Source organism: Sphaeramia orbicularis, chromosome 7 (assembly GCF_902148855.1).
Source record: "Sphaeramia orbicularis chromosome 7, fSphaOr1.1, whole genome shotgun sequence".
NCBI lineage: Eukaryota > Metazoa > Chordata > Actinopteri > Kurtiformes > Apogonidae > Sphaeramia > Sphaeramia orbicularis.
Genome location: NC_043963.1, coordinates 13347626 through 13367716, shown reverse-complemented (window position 1 = coordinate 13367716; position 20091 = coordinate 13347626). Strand labels below are relative to the sequence as shown.

At 37.9% G+C, this 20091-nt stretch overlaps 1 protein-coding gene across 2 annotated transcripts in view; it reads left to right on the top strand.

Annotated features, from left to right (window-relative positions):
- cntn3a.1 (contactin 3a, tandem duplicate 1) overlaps positions 1-20091 on the top strand; it is a 327610-nt gene that overhangs the window by 100764 nt on the left and 206755 nt on the right. For both annotated transcript variants that reach the window (XM_030139254.1, XM_030139253.1), the window contains exon 5: positions 12223-12318. In XM_030139254.1, coding sequence (XP_029995114.1) covers positions 12223-12318 — 96 coding nt within the window. The remainder of the gene's footprint in view (positions 1-12222; positions 12319-20091) is intronic.

Sequence of the window (20091 nt, the reverse complement as noted above, 5' to 3'; positions counted from 1 at the left end):
TAAAGGTGCTGGAGACTTTTGTGACCAATTTGTCATCAAATCTGTCAAACCTCAGTCATATCCTCCGAATCTGTAAGTCTTTCTGTGATTACTCACCTGAATCTCTTGCATTACAATGAACAATTTCTTAGTGCCATCCACCATAAACAGTCCATGTGTTTACAAATGAGCTGGGGGGTCACTTGGGCATCTTCGGAATTTTGTCGCGACATGCATTGTGGGAAGCGAAGGCTTGCACAGATACCTTACGACGCCAGCTGGAACAGACACGATCGGAAACGGCAGGAGCTCCCTTCCTTCTATGCATATTCCTCCAGCTGTTTCCGCGTGTTTGTTTCATCCATAGAATACCATATGGTTGCGCTGCCACTGCCGCTGTCAGGGGGCTGCGCGAACCTCCGTTTCCAACAATGCACGTCGCGACAAAATTCCGAAGATGCCCAAGTGACGTCCCAGGTTGGTTTGTAAACATGGTTTGTTTATGGTGGATGGCACTTCGATATTGTTCACTGTAACGCAAGAGATTCAGATGAGTAATCACAGAAAGACACAGATTCGTGATACTGAGGATATGACTGAGGTTTTACAGACTTGATGAAAAATTGGTCACGAAAGTCTCCCGCACCTTTAAAACAGTGTCGTACATAAGAATAAAAAAGTAAAATGATAGACTAAATTACAAGAATAGATTAAAAAGACATAAAAACAGCTGTACAATTAAAGACAGTGAAATAAAAATACCAAGTAAAACAATAGAATAGACATAATAATACATTTAAAATGGAATGTTTGAAAGTGCTAGGACAGGAGGTGCTCTCTGAAGAGCTGGTTCTTCAAGAGCTTCTTGAAGATAGGTAAGGATGCCTATGTTCTGGTTGTAGAATTAGTAGAATTTGAACCCTCTAGGAACATTTTAGGTAATGGGCTCAACGTTTGGACATATTTTCAGTAGGGGTGTTAGAAAATATAGATTCCGCAATATATCGCAATATTTCATTTCACAATACTGTATTGATATTAAAAAGTACTGTATCGAATTTTTAGGTATTTATTCAAATGCAGATATGGCAGAGGTTCATTTTTGCTTTTTGTTTTTTTATTGTTTATATTTTATTTATTTATTTATTAATTATTAATTATTATTATTATTATTATTATTCAACACTGTTTTGTTAAATAAGGGTTATTTGAAGCATCCTAAAAGCACTTTTACCATCTGAGAGGCAGATTTTAGTTCCTTTGTTGGGATTGCACAAAAATAATGTTATGATGTTGGTTATAAACTAATAAAATATGAACATTTGAGCAGGATTTTAAACTGTAATGTCTGTAAAATATAATTTAAGTTTTAACACAGGAACATTTTGTGATATAGCGCTAGAACCTGTTGCGATCAAATAAAAAAAAAAGTGTTTAGTATTTGTGCATATTTCTGGCGTATTTCAATTATTCTAGGAAATAATCATTAAAAAAAAAAAGAAATAAACAAAAAATTGCCTTTTTAACAGTATCATCATATATCGTATCGTGATCCTAGTATTGTGATTTGTATCGTATTGCCAAATTCTTGCCAATACACAGCCCTAATTTTCAGTATGGACTACAACCGCTGCTGCTGATAAACAATTATGTCGTACTCACAGAAATGTTAATCGGAAGTCTTGACCTTATATGTGCAAATGTCATAACTAGTTATAAACGTAACAAATTAAGCAGGAATTAAAACAGGTTGTAGAAATCCACTCAATTTTTGCCAAAATAAATATAAAGATACCTTTGTAGCACCTGGAGGGTTTAAATTCAAACTTTTTGAACTATTACGGTCCGATTACACAAATAAATGAACCAAAGACTAATAAAAGTGGGTTTAGTAAAATATGACCCCTTTAAACAAGCCTCAGTTTGGAGTTAGCATAAAGACTGGGCTGTTTTAATTGAAAAAGGTCATGTGGTCTGATGCGTCCAGAGTGACGGATGAAGTGATTACCCATCATGCCTAGTGCCGACAGTACAAGCCTATGGGGGCAGTGTTATGATCTGGGGTCGATACAATGTGAAATATACTGAAAAACCATTAAAGAGTGGAGGCCAATCCATGTGTGAAATGCTGAGAATGAGGGTCCAGACCTGAACCCCATTGAGAACCTATGGGATGTGATGGAGAAGACGTTCCACAGTGGTCTGACGCTCCATCATCGATAATCAATCATGATCGTGGTGACAAATTAATGCAACTCTGGACGGAAATAAATGTGCAGTTTATTGTGACATAAACGATGCGGCAGCAAATGCATCCTGTAATCAATACTAAAGGTGATCCACCAAAGTATTATATGTCCGATATATCATACTATAGAGATATCATTTACACGTAATCAGAATCAGAGTACTTTATTAATCCTAGGGGGAAGTTATTGGGTGTTAAAGCCGCTCCATTCACATATCCAATCCAACTTTATTTGTAAAGCACTTTAAAAACACTGCAGTGGACCAAAGTGCTGTACAGAAGAATAATTAAAACCAAAATAGAAGAATAAAATACAGAATAGATTTGAAGACATAGAAACTGTACAAAAAAAAAAAAAAGTGCTATACAGAAGAATAAATAAAACCCAAATTAAAGGATAAAATACAGGAATAGATTAAAAAGGCATACAAGTAAAAACAGCAAAATAAAGAAATACATAAAATAGATAAATAAGAACAATAAACCACTACCAAATAAAAACAATAGAATAAAGATAGTACCTTTAAACATCTCACATGGTTTCAAAAGCCAAGGAGAAAAAATGGGATTTAAAAACAGAGAGGAAACCTGTCTGATATGGAGAGGCAGATTGTATAATAAAAAGTATCAGGAACGAAATTATTACCATAACAGAAAAAGAGTGTATAACATGTAATAAAACTATACTAATAGTTATACTTAGACATATTACAGAATCTCAGATGGCAACAAAAGCGGACCTCTGGCACGTCTTCAACCATATTATTTTCCAAGAGATGGTCCTGAAAATTGAAAAACTGGAGTCTAGTTTTCCTCCTTCCACTTTCAGTTTGTTGACAGTTTCTTTTATGTTTGTTAGTTTGTTTTTTTTCAACAGTTTTTGTGTTTTTTTCCAGGCAGAAAGACCTATTATTGTATGTAACAAGTACAAGAATCAAAGGTCATCAGTGAAGTTGTCTATCTGTTGTTTTCTATAGTTGTGAACAAAGGCTAATGAGCTGGTACAAAAGTGGTATTTATATGTACAGGAAAGATCAAAACTTGAGGGAAATGAGAATGGGAAAACAAGCCAACTTAGTTTGGTGTTGTTTTTGTAGGTTAATATCTTTTGTGTCTCATTTATGTGTACATTATTTCATGCTGAATCCTATCATTATGTAGACATGAGTTGTAGCTGCAGACACACAGTGACATGGACATCTGAAATCACTAAGAATATGAGAAAATATTACTGTAGGCTGTTTGGTTGCAACAAAAACAAAATGGTTGTTTCTTTCTTCATTTTAATAAGACAGGTTTTTATCTCCAACTATGGATATGATGTTTTATCTTTTGTCCCGAGAGTACATGGTCAGAGTATCTTTGGGTAATTGGATTTTCTTTCTAGAAACAAAAGAAAAACTAGTGGTTAAAGCTATACCCACCGATGTGGCATTTCTCACAGCACTTAGTAAAAGTTTGAACATGAACAACCCGCCTCCCTCCAAAGCCCCGCCCCCTTCCCTCTGCCTGAGCACTGAGGCTCCTCCTCCTCTCACCTGATGCGCGATGGAAACGGAGGAGGAAGCAGAGGTGGAGGTCCGGTCCGTTTTGGTGTGTCCGCGGACCCGTCCCTCAGTAATCAGATGCATCATCCACCTGCTGCGGGCCCGCGGCTCCTGTTCCATCAGTAGACCTGGTCTGTGCAGTACTGGGTCAGTGTCTTCACTGCAGTGCACTGTGAACGCGCAGTCTCCGCAAATTTTCCGTGGACATTTTAAGTTTCATAGTCCATACAATTATTATCCTACATCATCTTACATGTGTGACACCATGTAATTGCACCTGTATGTGTTCCACCGTCATAAAAGCTGAGCTTTATGCAGACCTGTTCAGTCCAGTACAGCTGACTTCCGGACTTTTATCTCCATCCTTCATTCATCAGACTCCCGTTTGTGCCCCTCAGTTGTCGTTTCTGTTCATAAATCTGTTTCTTCCCTTCCACATGTGCATGTCAGTTCTATCCAAACACATCCTAGACAGTAGACTGTGGTCAGTGACAGGAGGAGCAGCGCGAATGAAGCGTCAGATTCAGAGGGACACATATCGGATGTGAGACGGTGGTAATGGATCGGATGCTGGACGGCCGTAATGGATGATTGACAGGAGGCTCAGTCAGGTTCGGCCAATTATTTTATTCGGACCGACTAAAATGATTGGTCAGACTTTTATCAGAAATATATGAGAATTAAACATTTTTGAGTTTCATACCTGGTGGATTTCTTTTACATTTTAGTTTGACAGCACGCTTATTAGGAGCATTTTAAGATGACAAAAGAAAAGTGTAACTAGAAAAGCACTCGGAGAGCGCAGACCTCCGCCAAGGCTGATCAGTGCCCCCCCCCCCCCCCCCCCCCCCCCCCCCCCCCCCCCCCCCCCCGTGGGACCCCCCACGCCAAGGAGGTTATGTTTTTGCCAGGGTTGGTTTGTTTGTTTGTCTGTCTGTCTGTGTTTGTCTGTCCGTTAGTGTGCAACATAACTCAAAAAGTTATGTACAGATTTTGATGAAATTTTCAGGGTTTGTTGGAAATGGGCCCCCCCGTGGGCCCCCCCACCCCCAATCACCACCAAAATTTAATCATTTCTTCCTTATCCCATTTCCAACAAACCCTGAAAATTTCATCAAAATCTGTCCATAACTTTTTGAGTTATGTTGCACAGTAATGGACAGACAGACAGACAGAGACAGACAGACAGACAAACAAACAAACAAACCGTGGCAAAAACATAACCTCCTTGGCAGAGGTAAAAATGCCACATCATACAGTATAGCTTTAATTGATTGTTGGTTTAAAATACAAGAATTAAAATTGAATTTCAAGGTGTTGTAATTTTTCAGTGTCAAAACACCTCAACCAAATAAAAAAAAAGGGTTGATTTTCATTTTCTCTTTGTAATAAGAAAAAAGACAGTTACTACCTGACAGATATGGAAAAACGGACCAAAAATGCCTGTTTTTTTTTTTTTCATTTCTGAGACAATGTTGTCGTTTTCAAGGAAAGAGCGCTAATGCTTATTTCACAAAGATTCTTACGAATGATGGGTTTGTATAAATCATTCAGTTTGTACAAAATCTGGAGTTCGTAGACATACATGGAGGAAGCATATCTACGATGTTCAGATTTCGTACAAACCCATTGTTCGTCAGAATCTTTGTGACCTAGGCATTAGTGCTCTTTGAAAACGACAACATTCGGCCTTAGAAAATTTTTAAAAAAAAAGAAAAAGTCATTTTTGGTCTGTTTTTTCCATTTCTGTCAGGTAGTTACTGTCTTTTTTGTTATTAGAAAGAGAAAATGAAAATCACTCTGTTTTTTAAATTTGGTTTATCTGTTTTGACACTGAAAAAGAAAGACGCCTTGAAATTAAATTTTAATTCTTCTATTTTAAAACGAAAATCAATTAACCACTCGTTTTTCTTTTGTTTCTGAAAAGAAAATCCAATTACCAAAAGATACACTGACCTCGTACGAACTGGAAGATTCGTCCAAACCCATCGCTCGTAAGAATCTTTTTGGCCTAGGCGTTAGCGCGGTCTCCTTGAAAATGACAACATCCGGAGTCAGAAAAAAAAAAAAAAAAACAGCCATTTTTGGCCCATTTTTCCATTTCTGTCAGGTAGTAGCTTTCTTTATTGTTATTAGAAAGTGAAAACGAAAGTCAATCCGCTTTTTTTAAATTTGGTTTATCCGTTTTGACACTGAAAAAGAAAAAAACGCCTTGAAATTCTATTGTAATTCTTATATTTTCAAACAACAATCAATTAACCACTAGTTACCTCCGCCAAGGAGGTTATGTGTTTGCCGGCTTTGGTTTGTCTGTCTGTCTGTGTGCAAGATAACTCAGAAAGTTATGGACGGATTTGGATGAAAAGTTCAGGAAATGTTGATACTGGCACAAGGAACAAATGATTAAATTTTGGTGGGGTGGGGGGGCCACTGATCTGCCTTGGTGGAGGTCTGCGCTCTCTGAGTTCTTTTCTAGTTTTCTTTTGTTTCTGAAAAGAAAATCCCGTTACCCAAAGATACACTGACCGTACACCCAGCTGTAGTCATATCTGTAATGCAGTCCCATTTCTGTTTGTCGATTATGTTCATTCCTGCTTACTGTATAGTCCCAGTTATATTCAGTGCTTTCTCTGCTTTTATTGGAGGCCTATCTTCAATGTGCTTTATAACTGAGGCCATGATGAAAGAATACACTGTATTTTACCCGGGCCAGATCAGAAACTTTAGTAGGAAATAAAAAAATGACCCTTTTTACTGTACATTAAAAGGAGCAGCTTAATGGAGGCGAGTGATACCTTAGCGAGAGAACTTCAAATGAAAGCCCTCATGGAAAGTTTTTAAAACTCTCACCGCCTTTAGTCCAATGGTTAGGTGACAAATGTAACCACATCGCAAATTGTCCTCGAGCTCACTCTCCAACAGAATGGCTTCAATTTTTCTTCTCCACAATCGCCTCTCATTTATTACAATGGGTCACATTGGAGTAGCTAGCCCAAAAAATGCAAATTCACATCCAATTTCATGGATCTGAAAGCACTCAAAATAGCCTGAACTCTGCCATGGAGAAGCACATGGAGGTGCAGAGCCGTGATAGGCTTGATAAGATGATCCACGGGGTGCGGAACAGCTTGGGTTGTCAGGCATTGTTGGCTTTTAGTGTGTCTAGCTCATTTACGCCCTGCCATACTCCAAAGGAATATTGATCAGGAGAGATTCACTGTCAGTATGAGTTGAGCAACTCTGATATTTTCTAATACTCCAGTCTAGTTTTAGAAAAGCGTTAAATCTGTTCCTGTTTGTTCACAACTCACAAACTCCTGTCGAGAGAGACGTCTGGCACTAAACGTCTTTCTCATTATAGCTGAATATTTAATTTTAAAAACCGGCTTTCAAAGACAACTTAATGCTCACCACATTAATCACACTCGCATACAGAGGCTTATTTAAGGCAGACTTGTCATAAGACCCGCTGTTACCGAATCAAAGCTGCATTGTGATTTTGCAAATAGTTTCATCAGTTTCTTTTTTCTTATCTATATGTTTTGGTCAGACTCGGTTTGAGTTTTAGATGTTAAATTCTCCTCAATCCCACATAAGCTGCTTTACTCCATTAATATCTATAACATAGACTCCAACCTTCCGGAACAGCTGTACTACGGAAGAGACTTCCCTGTGTGAGAGAAATCATCAAGACATTCCTTTTCAATGGAGCCATTCAGTTGTTTGAAGGCCATAAATCAGGGAGCTCTAGAGCTTCCCATACAGCTGTACTAATGACAGGCTTTGAAGATAATAGAGATATAGGGCTGGATTCAGACTTCGAAAGACTTCTCAGTCTGAGAAGCGAGCGCACATACACACAATGCTCAGTTGTCTAACAGACGACCAAATGTTTCTGCAGGAAGTCTTAAATGTGGTCCATTGTAGATAGTGTTTTATTCTTATCAGCGTTCGGATAAAAAACAGTGTGCTGAATATGAACTCAAACCCAGTGATTCACAACATTAACGCAGTCAGAATCCACGTTCAAACAGTATATTTTAATTTTAATGGTGATTATAACAGCAGGGGTAAGGCTGTGCAGTATATCGACTTTTTAAGATATATACCGTCGTTGCAAATGAGATATAGATTGTATTTTGACGTTGCTTGTCCTCTGTAAACCCATATCAGTGCATGTTTTTTTTTTCTTTCCTTTTCCTCATGAAACCATCCCAGTCTGATTTGACCCACTTCATAGTGAGTCGGGAGTAATTTTACCCTGCTCATAGTAACATAAAAGATATTGTGTGCTGTGCTGTTGCTTCAAAAAAGCATCTGTGCAAAACCAGGAATATTGCACAATCACATGTCTGCAGCCACCACCAGGTCATTAAATAATAACAATAATAATAGCAATAATAATAATAAATTGCATTTATAAAGCACTTTTCATTCAGCGGAATCTCAAAGTGCTACGGAGAAAAGAGAGTCCAATAAAAAATTAAATACTATAGTCACGGAAAAAATTATTAGACCACCCTTGTTTTCTTCAATTTCTTGTTCATTTTAATGCCTGGTACAACTAAAGGTACATTTGTTTGGTCAAATATAATGAGAACAACAAAAATACAGCATTATATATAGCATTATATAAATCCAATCAGTTACAGTATGTTCACGCTGAATTCTAAACACAAAGAATTAGACACTGCTAAGAATATTTTAAAATATACGTAGTAAACAGAAAGATAGTCATGTAAGCTAATTAATTTTATATAACACTACCGAGATATTGGAAAATTTTGACCTTTTAAATACATGTGTTACATTACCAATATTAATGAAAACCACCCATGAAGCATCAGTCTCTGAAAAATCCCTAATTATACTGATAAATGCCCCATTTAAAGGTTCAGTCTGTATATATATATATATATATATTTTTTTTTTTTTTTTTTTTTCTTAGCTATTCTAGAAACATGGCAGCACAGCACGGCTCATTCTATGCAAATACAACAGTTCTTGGATTATCCACTATTAAAAGCCTAATTATGCATATTATATTCCGTTTCTACAATTATACATACTTAAATACCTCTAAATCTAATACATTAAACCTTTAAATATACTCCGTAGCCTAGCAACATTTATACTAAAAAATAACCCATATATGCTCTCTTTAAAATCCTATAATTACACTGATACTGGGTCCATTAAAATGAATATTAGTGGAGTAGGAAGGTTTGGAAAGGACTGATAATACGGATTTAATGACGTGCAGGTCGTTTGATAGATTAGGGTCACCCTCCCTCTCTATTTTTATTCAGCAAAGGCTATTTTCTTACATATATTATTTCATTCACATGTATTATAGCTGTATAAGGACATTTTTACATATATCCTACATCTTTGACTTTCAACAGAACATTTCACTCGAGGCTTTTCCATTGGACATCTGTGCAAAACTTTACCGAAATTTACTGAATGTCGAAAAAACAGAAGTCCATTAAGTCAGTTTTACCATTAAATCACAAATGCAATGATTTCACAAGAAGTCACATAAACATGCTGGCAAACATAAATATCACATTGATTTACAGATATATTCATTATTATATATTACCCCACTATCCCGTACTAAATTAAAACACAAACACATTTGCACCTTGTACAAGCTAAATTAAAACACAATCAAAACACAAACACATTTGCTCCTTGTATTAGTAAGCTCTATAAATCATGGACAAAAAACCAGTCAGGTACCACCACTGCCATATTCTCAAAAAATACAACTTGCTAAGATTTGAAAGCTTTAGTGACCTATGTTTTCAGTTTATTTTCAAATGTGCAAACAACTTAGCACCTGAACCACTCAGTCGATTTGTTGAGAGACAAAACAGCAACAGAGTCACCAGAAGCTCCTCAAACCTAAACGGCAAAATCCCATTTTGCAGGACAACTTTCAGACAGTCATCCTTTTTCTGTTAGAGTGTTAAACTGTGGAACTCACTGCCATCAGAAATAAAATCCATCTCAGAGTTTAAGATGTTCACCACCAGAACCAAAACCTGGTTAAAGACAAAACACAACTGTTCTCATCTGTAAATATTGTGTGTATTGTTTAGGAGAGTGAGTGAGTGAATGAATGCCTCATGTCATAGAAATATAACACCGGATTATTGAATTGTATAGTATGATTGTTTTAAAATATGTATATTTATATTGTACTGTGATGTTATGGAGGAGCCCAAACGGGGACTGGAGTTGAGAATTAGCACTAGCTATAAACTTTATACGCATCACATCAGCTGCAACTGTGTTTGACTGCATTGTCAAATAAATAAATGAATAAATAAATAAATAAAATGATTCATCTCCTGGTGTGTCCACACATACCGCACCATTTTTCTTTTAAAACTCTTCCTCTTCGCTTGTTGCAACATCTGTCAACATCCGTTTTTTTTTTTGTTTTTTTTTTTATTCATATGGCTCCAATTGCGGAAGGTCTGTCCATTGCAGTTTTGTGTGATATACCAATTTTGCTACACCTGAAAAACCACCTATTGCCAGTGTAAAAATTTTTCGTCGAAAAATGAGAGTTTTGCCGAAATTGTCATTTTTCCAGTAGGCAAATTTTTTATGCGCAAGTTATATTTGCGCAATTTGAGGATCAATAGAAAAGCAACTCCTGACTGTTTTATGTATCTTTATTCACCCTAACAATACAGCAATATGACTTTTTGGTCCATGTCGGGGAATAATATTCTATGTGAATGTGATGTTTCGCAAAGTTACATGTAAGATTAACCCATAAAGACCCAAACAGCCAGCGGTGACGCAAACCATTTACAGATCTACACTGTTTAATACCAGTTGATCCACTAATCCTATCAATCCATGCAAATACTTGGTGTAAAATACAGTTTGTCATCTTTTCATGGTCATTAGATATGACCCATTTGGACATTCAGAGTAGTTAGGTAGTTACCGTAGAAACACCGTCATCTTCTACAACATTGATTCCCCAGTAAAACCCATGGAGTTGGATCAATGACAGTGGATGGAGACACTTGTTTTTACATTTGGTTATTGGTATCTTTGCTGAAAAAGTTTTTTTTTTTTTTTTTTTTTTTTTTTTTTATTATCTCAGTTTTTATCTAATTAATTCTGAATTTACTCGGACTTTTCATGAACACCTACATGATCTGTGAATTAAATATAGGAAAATATATGATTTACACCAAAAATGCAAAGGACAGAGGATAATATTATTTAAAAAAAAAAAAAAAAAAAAAAAAAAAGGTAGAAATAGAGAAAAAAATCATTGGGAACTCCCACAAAAGTAGCACTGGGTCTTTATGGGTTAAGGGACATAACTTGTGCATCATCAGCTATGTTACGATTATTTTCCAGCATAAAAATGAAAAAAAAAAATAAAAAAAAAATTCACATTTACTACCGAGTTTCAGCAGATCCAGAAGGATCTATAAATGGTTTCATGGAGACCCTAACTCTTCTCTGTGTGCTCATGCCGAGACACATGAGAGTGTTACCCTTGGATCAGTCATAGATTTAGAATTGGCCACTGATGCATCCAGCCAATCTGTCTGCACCAAATATGAAAAGAACTTAATGATCTTCTAATTAATTTTTGAAGCCATACAGGAGCTAAATAATTTGTGAGTCAACAAATGTGCAGTTGTGTTAATGCAGTGCTTTTCTGCTTGATGCAATTTTCCATTACTCAGAATGTCTGCAAAGATCAGCCATTGTATTTATTATGCAGAGGCTCATCCCGCTGTGTGCGTATACAGGAGGTGTCAGTTTTGCATTCTTTCTCCCTGGTTTGGAATTCAGTCTTGATTATGTCATTATATGGCAGCGGCATATTTGGCTGCACTGCCTCAGATATCTCCAGGAGCCATAGCAGACACACAAAAAAAAGGGCCAAGTGTTGGAGGATTGCTGTCTTTATTAGCTTTCTCTTAGCAGGTTGTCAACAAGCAATCAGTCTCCATGCAAATGATGTTTCAGTCTTAGTCATTTAATTGTTGCCGGTCCGTGTGCTGAGGATGAAACACAGAAAGTGATAACAATATGCAGTTCCAATTAAATTCACTCATGTGTAACTTATACTTGAGGAATTGCTTTCTACTCCAGTCAGGAGTGCTTAGGACTTTACAGCAGCGTGTCTGCATTTATGCAAACAAAGCACGAGTGTTCCATGAAAACACGCACGAGTTCTGCATCATTTCGCGCTGCTAAACTGTGGTCTGTGGCCGTGTTCTGACCAGATATAGAATCACTGAGCAGCCACCGATATGACTTCAAGTGCTTTTATTTATTTATTTATTTTTAATCTCTGTAAGCAAGGTAGCGAGTGCTGTTTACTTCCTGTGTATTTATGGCTTATGTGTGGAATGAATTGATGATTTTTCTTTATTGCTTTCATATTCTTGTAAACAGACCTGGAGAACTTCAAAACCCAGAGGAGAAGTCCAGTGAGGGTACGTGAGGGTCAAGGAGTGGTCTTACTCTGTGGACCGCCGCCACACTCTGGAGGTAAGACGGCCTCGACTGACATCTTACTCCCAAAGCTTTAACCCTTTACAGGGCACTTATAGAAATCCTACTATATAATGCACGTTTCGGCCCCGCCCCGTGTTCGGTGTTTGTCCCATCGATGTCCGATCAATGTTGCAAACATGGGACATGGGAGGGCGTTTGGGTGCAGTGCCGCTGTTGCACCACGGGAGGGCGCTATTGTACAAGGAACCATGGGTACAATGCCGCTAGTACTCTGAAATTCAAGATTTCTACCTTATGCCATGTTTCCACTAAATGGTACCGACTCAACTTGGCCTTTTTGCGTTTCTATTACCTTAAAAAGAACCTGGAATCTGGTACCCGGTACAAACTTTTTTGTATCTGCTCAGCTGAGGATCCAAAATGGGTGAAGAGATACTAAAACATGATGTGTTAACACTGCCGACCACTGATTGGTCAGGGAGTTTTCTCTGCATCATTGTATCATCAGTGTGCAACCCACCATTTAAAAACAACTGATTTGGAAGTTTACAGTAAATATACCGGTAGGCTAATCCCGGGAGCGCTGTAAAGCTAGGCTTGCGCTAACCTATCTCCACATTACCATTGGCAATGCATTTTCCTGGTTGGCGAAGTTGTTTTCAACCTGTGTAGCTACAGTGGCGAAGGTATTTTTTAGTAAAATCAACCAACTTACATCTCTGATCGAAAATGTCCGAGCAATAACCAAGGAAAATAACAAATGCGGTCTCCACTACTGAAGAGCGCTGCCGACAGTGATCGAACTCACCCGAACGTTTCCGATTTTTTACGAATTCACACTGCACAGACACAGAGGGGTACTGAGCGGTGCAGACCACCACCAGTGGAAGTGAAAACGAAACTTCTGGCTTATTTCTCTTTTCTCTACCTGCTGAAGCTTCGCTTTTAAACCTTACCAGCGAAAACGCTGCAATATTAGTATCACATTAGTGTTGCCTCTGTCGTCTCCATGTTTGTTATTACTGACTTTCTTCTTCTTCTTCTCAAAAAACTTTACTCTTCTTTGTGGTATTTGTCCAGTATGGTTAATTCAGAGTGGCGCCCCCTGGTGGATTAATTGAGAAACGCTCATTCCAACACATTAAATGTCAGTAGCAGCACTTTGTTCCAGTCAGACTAATGACAACGACAATAAAGCACATTTACAAAAGGAACTAAGAACTGGAATGGGATTATTAAGTACTCGTATCGGTACTCGGTATCGGCAAGTACTCAAATGTAAGTACTCATACTCGGTCTGGAAAAAAGTGGTATCGGTGCATCCCTAATGTATGGTATCATCCTCAGAGGTGTCTCACTGGTAAATTTATTTTATATTGAATCTCATATTGAATCTCATGAACATCAGTGGTCAGAATAATTGTATTTATAAGTCTATCATTTATTGTTTTGTTATACATTAGACTAGAAATAAAATGTGTTTAGATGAAAATGTTGATTTAAGTTAATTTTTTATGATTATTTTTTGTATGATAGTGAAGCCAGATTGAACATATTTTTAAGCTCAAAATGCACCAGAATGCAGGAAAAAGACTTCATGTTTTTTTCCAAAATTTCCTGGGGCAGCTATGCTCATCGCCGCGGTCCGCTACGCGCCCCACTGCAGGGACCCAGACTGGCTGTGGCTTTTTGTGGCTACACTCATTTCTACTAATGTAGCCACAGTGGCTGTATCTTTCATTTTCCTAGCACAAGCACAGCGTAAAGGGGGGGTAAATACGACAAATTTATGGGCCCCAGGATTCCCAGGGGGTCCAGTGGATATAAGTTAAGAGTTGTGAAAATTTTGTGTAAGCTGCGTAGTAAAAGACAGGCATAGAAGCCGGGAGGCGGACATCAGAAGTTAAGTTTTAATTTTGGTTTCACGCCAGTTGCGGTCATTACCCATTGCGGTGTGTATGGGACACACCCCTATGTATCCAGCCATATACATATACCCCCCCCCCACACACACACACACACACTCCGATGACAAATTTACAGATACTTTATTTGATGAAGGACCCACAATATGTACCTTACATGGGGGTGGTGGCCCAGGTTAAGCCACATGATGGCAGCCCGCAAAACTACACAGAGGTCGATCAAGGAGGTTCAGACATTTCTGTCCTTTTATGGCTGACGAAAAAACACGAATCAGACGAATTTATCGGCAACTCTCTGAGCAGACGTCACGGAAGTTATGCACCGTGTCACTATGACGTCCAGATACTCTAGAGTCAGTAGTATCCTGTAATGGAAACGGTCTCCAGGTGATTTTGTGATTGTTGTCTTGGTTTGTTTGTACTCATAAAGAGTATATGTCTTGGTTTTGTGGGTTGAAAAAGTTGAAATAAAATCATTACAAATCACGTAGCAGAGACGCGGCATTAGTGTGTTACTAAAGGACATAACATGACTTTATTACTTTTGTGAAATTTGAAGTTTTTTGTTGTTATATAGAACATCAAGGTCAATGAAGCTACCAGATTTGGTTCCTTACCCGTCAGTGGCAAAAAAAAATAAATAAAAAATCGAGGCAGTAAATATAAAAAATACAAGAAAAACACATGTAAGGTGAAAGGAGCATGTATTTTAGAACATTAGAACATCACTTAAAGAACATTAGACCAACATAAGTGCTGATCCAGACCCCTGTCCACATCCACATTATCCCTGAGAACATCATTCCTGACATAAGTACCATTACTTCATGGTAGATAGATAGAGAGGGAGAGAGAGAGAGAGAGAGAGAGATCCACAGAAACAGTCATACCACTTCAATAATAAATAAATAAATCAATAAATAAATGCAGAGTGTAAATAGCTAAAAATAAGTTAGATTAAAAAAAGAAAGTAGAATTAAAAGACAAAATGTGTATTCTACCTAACACATTAAACGTAAAAACATAACATAACAAAGCAGTTACCCTCAGTGTTCATGCAGGGGTGGACCTTACAGACCTGGTAGACCACATTGGATCTGAGATTGTTGCCTCACTGTCCTCACTGGAACTGTTACTGTCACTGTTTTGTTATGTGTGCAGAAATTACCAAAAATAGTCTGTTGCCCGATAAAGGGTTAATAGTGACAAGCTGCTTATTTTGCCCAGTATTTCACACAGTTGTCACACAAATAGATCAAGGGAAAATGGACTTTCTTTGAGGCCTGTCTTAAACACAGATCTCATATGAAGCATTGATGCTACAGTTCATCTAAAACTCAGGATAAGCGAAGAGTCAGTATTTGTCGTACACAGAAACATCATGGCGTAGGGCAGGGGTGTCAAACTCATTTTCTTCCGGGGACCACATTCAGCCTAATTTAATCTGAAGTGGGTCGGACCAGTAAAATAATAGCATGATAACCAGTAAATAATGACAACTCTGAATTGTTTTAGTCCAAAAAATGACGTTCAGTTATGCCGATATTTACATATACAAACTATCCAGACAAAAAGGATGTGAATAACCTGGAAAAAAACAGAATTTGTTAAGAAATAAAAGTACAATTTTATCAATATTATGCCTCGACTTATCATTTATACATATGCATTACAGAGCAGATCTACAAAGGCACAAAACATTTAGTAACAGGCAGAAAATTGCTAAAATTGCACTTAATTTTCTTCATTTCTTCATTTAGTTCAAGTTATTCACATTATTATTAAAGAATAGTTTGTTAATGTAAACATTTTCATAATTTAATGTTTTTGCACTAAATCAAAGAGAAAAAATGGTGTTGTCATTATTTACAGGTTATTATGATATTATTTTTGAGTTTGATGCCCTAACTTGCACTTTGCAAATTCATCCCATGGGCCGGATTGGAACCTTTAGCGGGCCAGTTTTGGCCCCTGGGCTGCATGTTTGACACCACAGTGGTGCAGGGGTTCCCTCACTTAAAGGATGCATGTAATATACAGGGTGGGGAAGCAAAATTTACAATGAACATTTAGTTGTTTTTTCTCAGTAGGCACTACATCAAGTGTTTTGAAACCAAACATATATTGATGTCATAATCATACCTAACACTATTATCCATACCTTTTCAGAAACTTTTGCCCATATGAGTAATCAGGAAAGCAAACGTCACAGAGTGTGTGATTTGCTGAATGCACTCGTCACACCAAAGGAGATTTCAAAAATAGTCGGCGTGTCCATAAAGACTGTTTATAATGTAAAGAAGAGAATGACTATGAGCAAAACTATTACGAGAAAGTCTGGAAGATACTATTAAAGAAGAATGGGAGAAGTTGTCACCCGAATATTTGAGGAACACTTGCGCAAGTTTCAGGAAGCGTGTGAAGGCAGTTATTGAGAAAGAAGGAGGACACATAGAATAAAAACATTTTCTATTATGTCAATTTTCTTGTGGCAAATAAATTCTCATGACTTTCACTAAACTAATTGGTCATACACTGTCTTTCAATCCCTGCCTCAAAATATTGTAAATTTTGCTTCCCCACCCTGTACTACAGCGATCCAAGCTTCAATTCATGTGTCATCCCTCTGCCTCACTAATGAATCTGAGAATGCATGTGAACAGTCTTTTTTTGCTTTGGGATGCTCCTAACAGAGTGAAATGACCCTGAAGTATTTGCGTGTAAGCCATGATTGAAGCTGAGCAGATTATTTAAACGTAAAGTAAAGAAGCATCGATACTTCCGTTAGTTTCTCTGTGGGAGTCGAACACCTGAGCATCCTTTATGAAAAGAGCGGACACAATGCAGCCCCACGGTTCACTGCAGAGGCAACGCTGACCCATCCCACTACAGAAACAGACTAACATGACCTTATTTTACAAATATCTAACACAGGGGTGTCAAACATACAGCCCATGACCCACCAAAGACTCCAGCCTGACCCGTGGGATGAATTTATGAAATGCAAAAATTACACTGAAGATAATATGAAAGTTGTCAAAATCATTTTAGTTCACATGTTTTGGACCAGTCCAGTAAAGTACTATTACAATACTTATAAATAATATCAATTACAAGTTTTGTCTTTGCTTTAGTGCAAAAAAGTGAAATTATATTATATTATAACTAGAAATTCACTCGGAGAGCGCAGACCTCCGCCAAGGCAGATCAGTTGTGTCCCCCCCTCCTCGATCACCACCAAAATTTTATTATTTGTTCCTTGTGCCAGTATCAACATTTCTTGAAATTTGCATCCAAATCCATCCATGACTTTTTGAGTTATCTTGCACATGGACAGACAGACAGACAAACCATTGCCGGCAAAAACATAACCTCCTTGGCGGAAGTAATGAAAATATCTCTGTTATATTTTTTAATTTCTGAGTGCAATGTGTTTTTGTTTTTTTTTTTTTTTACTCACTTTGATGCGTAATTAATTGTACATTTTTGTTTTGCTACACTCGTCCTCTACTTGTCTATGTTAAGGTATTTTACATGTATATTTTATATGTTTTTTTGTATTATTATAACCTTCTGGTACTTTTTTGGGTAACAATTTAACATCTTTCCAGGGACTGCAGATGAAAAAATAGCCTTCGGGCTGACTTGTCCTTGTTAAATAAACCAATAAATAAAATAACCATATACAAACTATCCTGTCACAAAAAAAAGTGAATAACCTGAAAAAACATGAACCTAAAATTTCTGCAGAACAATAAGTACAGTTTTAACAGTATTATGCCTCATGTATTACAGATCATAGTGGATCTACAAAGGCACAAAATAATTATGAACAGGCAGAATAGTTATTATTTATAGGGTATTATGCTATTACTTTACTGGTCGGACCCAGATGAGCTCATACTGGTCTGTATGTGGCCCCTGAGTTTGACATCCTTGACCGTTAACATCATCCTGCAGACCAGACTGGAAACTGGTGTGGGCTAGTTTTGGCCCCTGGACCATATGTTTACCACAACAGACTGTGTTTCTGCTTTGAAAACAGGAAAACCATATATGATCCAACCTGTACACCCATACTGCAGGACCCACCCTGACACCCCTGGACCACATCTATCCCACTGCTCTGCATCTCATCACAGTGAATAGGTACTGGACGTGTCATTGTGAGCTGTACAGAAATACTGACGGTCAACTAAGAGACACACTGACACTTGGACATTCATTTACAAGCTCCTCTTTTCCAAACTGCCACCTCACTAGAGCCCAGAGCCCATCACTGTGGTACCGTGTCACAGAAGAAACAGGTTTTCCTCACACTAACACTGTACTGAGGAAGACGTGTTTCTGGTATTTTGCATCTTAACTACACTAGAAAGACAGACTTTCATCTTCAAGGTTTATTGAGCTCTGCTGTTGCTACATCTTCATGTATGTGTGTGATAATCAGCCCTCTGGATTGAATCGTCTTCTAAATGTGCATGTAAAAAGATGTTGTACTTAGGGCCTCTATTGCAAATGAGATCTTGATCTCAGTGCGACATTCTGACGGAAATAATAAAGAAATAAAAGGAAAGAAATTACATTTGTCACACACGTGGATCAGAGGAAAATCGACTTTCTTTGAGGCCTCTCTCTCACAGATCTCATGTGAAGGAGATAAGAACTAAGAAAAAATACAGTGACTAAAGATAATGATGAAATAATGATAGTTACCAAATGATATTATTTTAAGGCAGGAAATGTTTCATATAATTATTGATGCAAGCACTGCACTATCTTTGTATGTAGAAGACTTTGGTTAAAATAGACCTTTTCATAATATTAACTCTACTATAAAGACGGTGCACTCGGTTACAAGTATTGCACAACTCCCTAATGTAATCGGCCTGGTTGGCTCCAGACACACACCTTGTCTCGACCGTTATGTACATAAGAGTGGGTGTAAATAGCGTCTGCCTTGAAGAAATGTCAACTTGCTGTGATATCACTTTACTGATTCCTCATCTACTTCATGCTTATGTGGCCAAAGCGAAGCCACAGCCTCTCCCTCTCAGATCTCCTGGCTGTTTGTTTGTGCTGTCGAGGTCAGTGGAGTGAGTCATTTTTACTTTGGGACACTCTGGCCTGTCGGCCTGATTTTCAATGGGGGCGAGGAGGAACTTTGGCATGCAGACTGGAGAGCCTGTTGGTGCCTGGGCTCCTGCCAGGTTGAGTAATGGAGATGCTCTCTGAAGGTGCTTTGTTGGCTTCCCATCAGCCCTTTGCATCCATCACATGATCAACGGGAGTTCATGTTGTTGTGATAATGGAATGTGTAATTAAGATACAGAGCTTGGAAACATATTGATATTATATATTGCGTTGTTGTTGTTTTTTCCTCACAATTTTAGATTTTTATTGCTATAACATGAGACACGAAGATGAGGTTGAATGTTAACATCAATGAAAACAAACCCTCACACTGAGCTAGAAACACCATGTTTCTCTTTAGACCAGGTCATTAAAAATGACCACAGATGTTTTTCAGCAGTAGATGTGTAGTGGCTAATAAATAAGCCATGTTCTGCCAGGGTCGCTCCCTTGATGATGGATGCTGATACATGTCCATCTGTGCCTCAGTGAGACCAAATATGTTGTCTCTTGTCATTTCCTCTACATTAAAATCAGCTGTGCAGATGTCTGAGAAGGCGAATCCACCGTCCTCATGATTAACAGTTAAAAACCAGAGCCGTCCAGACCAGCTCTGACAACATTCAACAACAGCTTTGTTAGCTGTGGCTAATTTAGTCAGCATTAAACTAGCCTGCCTGTGGAGAGGCCAGCTGTAAGCATGCACCTTGAAACAGGTTGTAGGCTGTAGGTTGCTAGGTTACCAGGT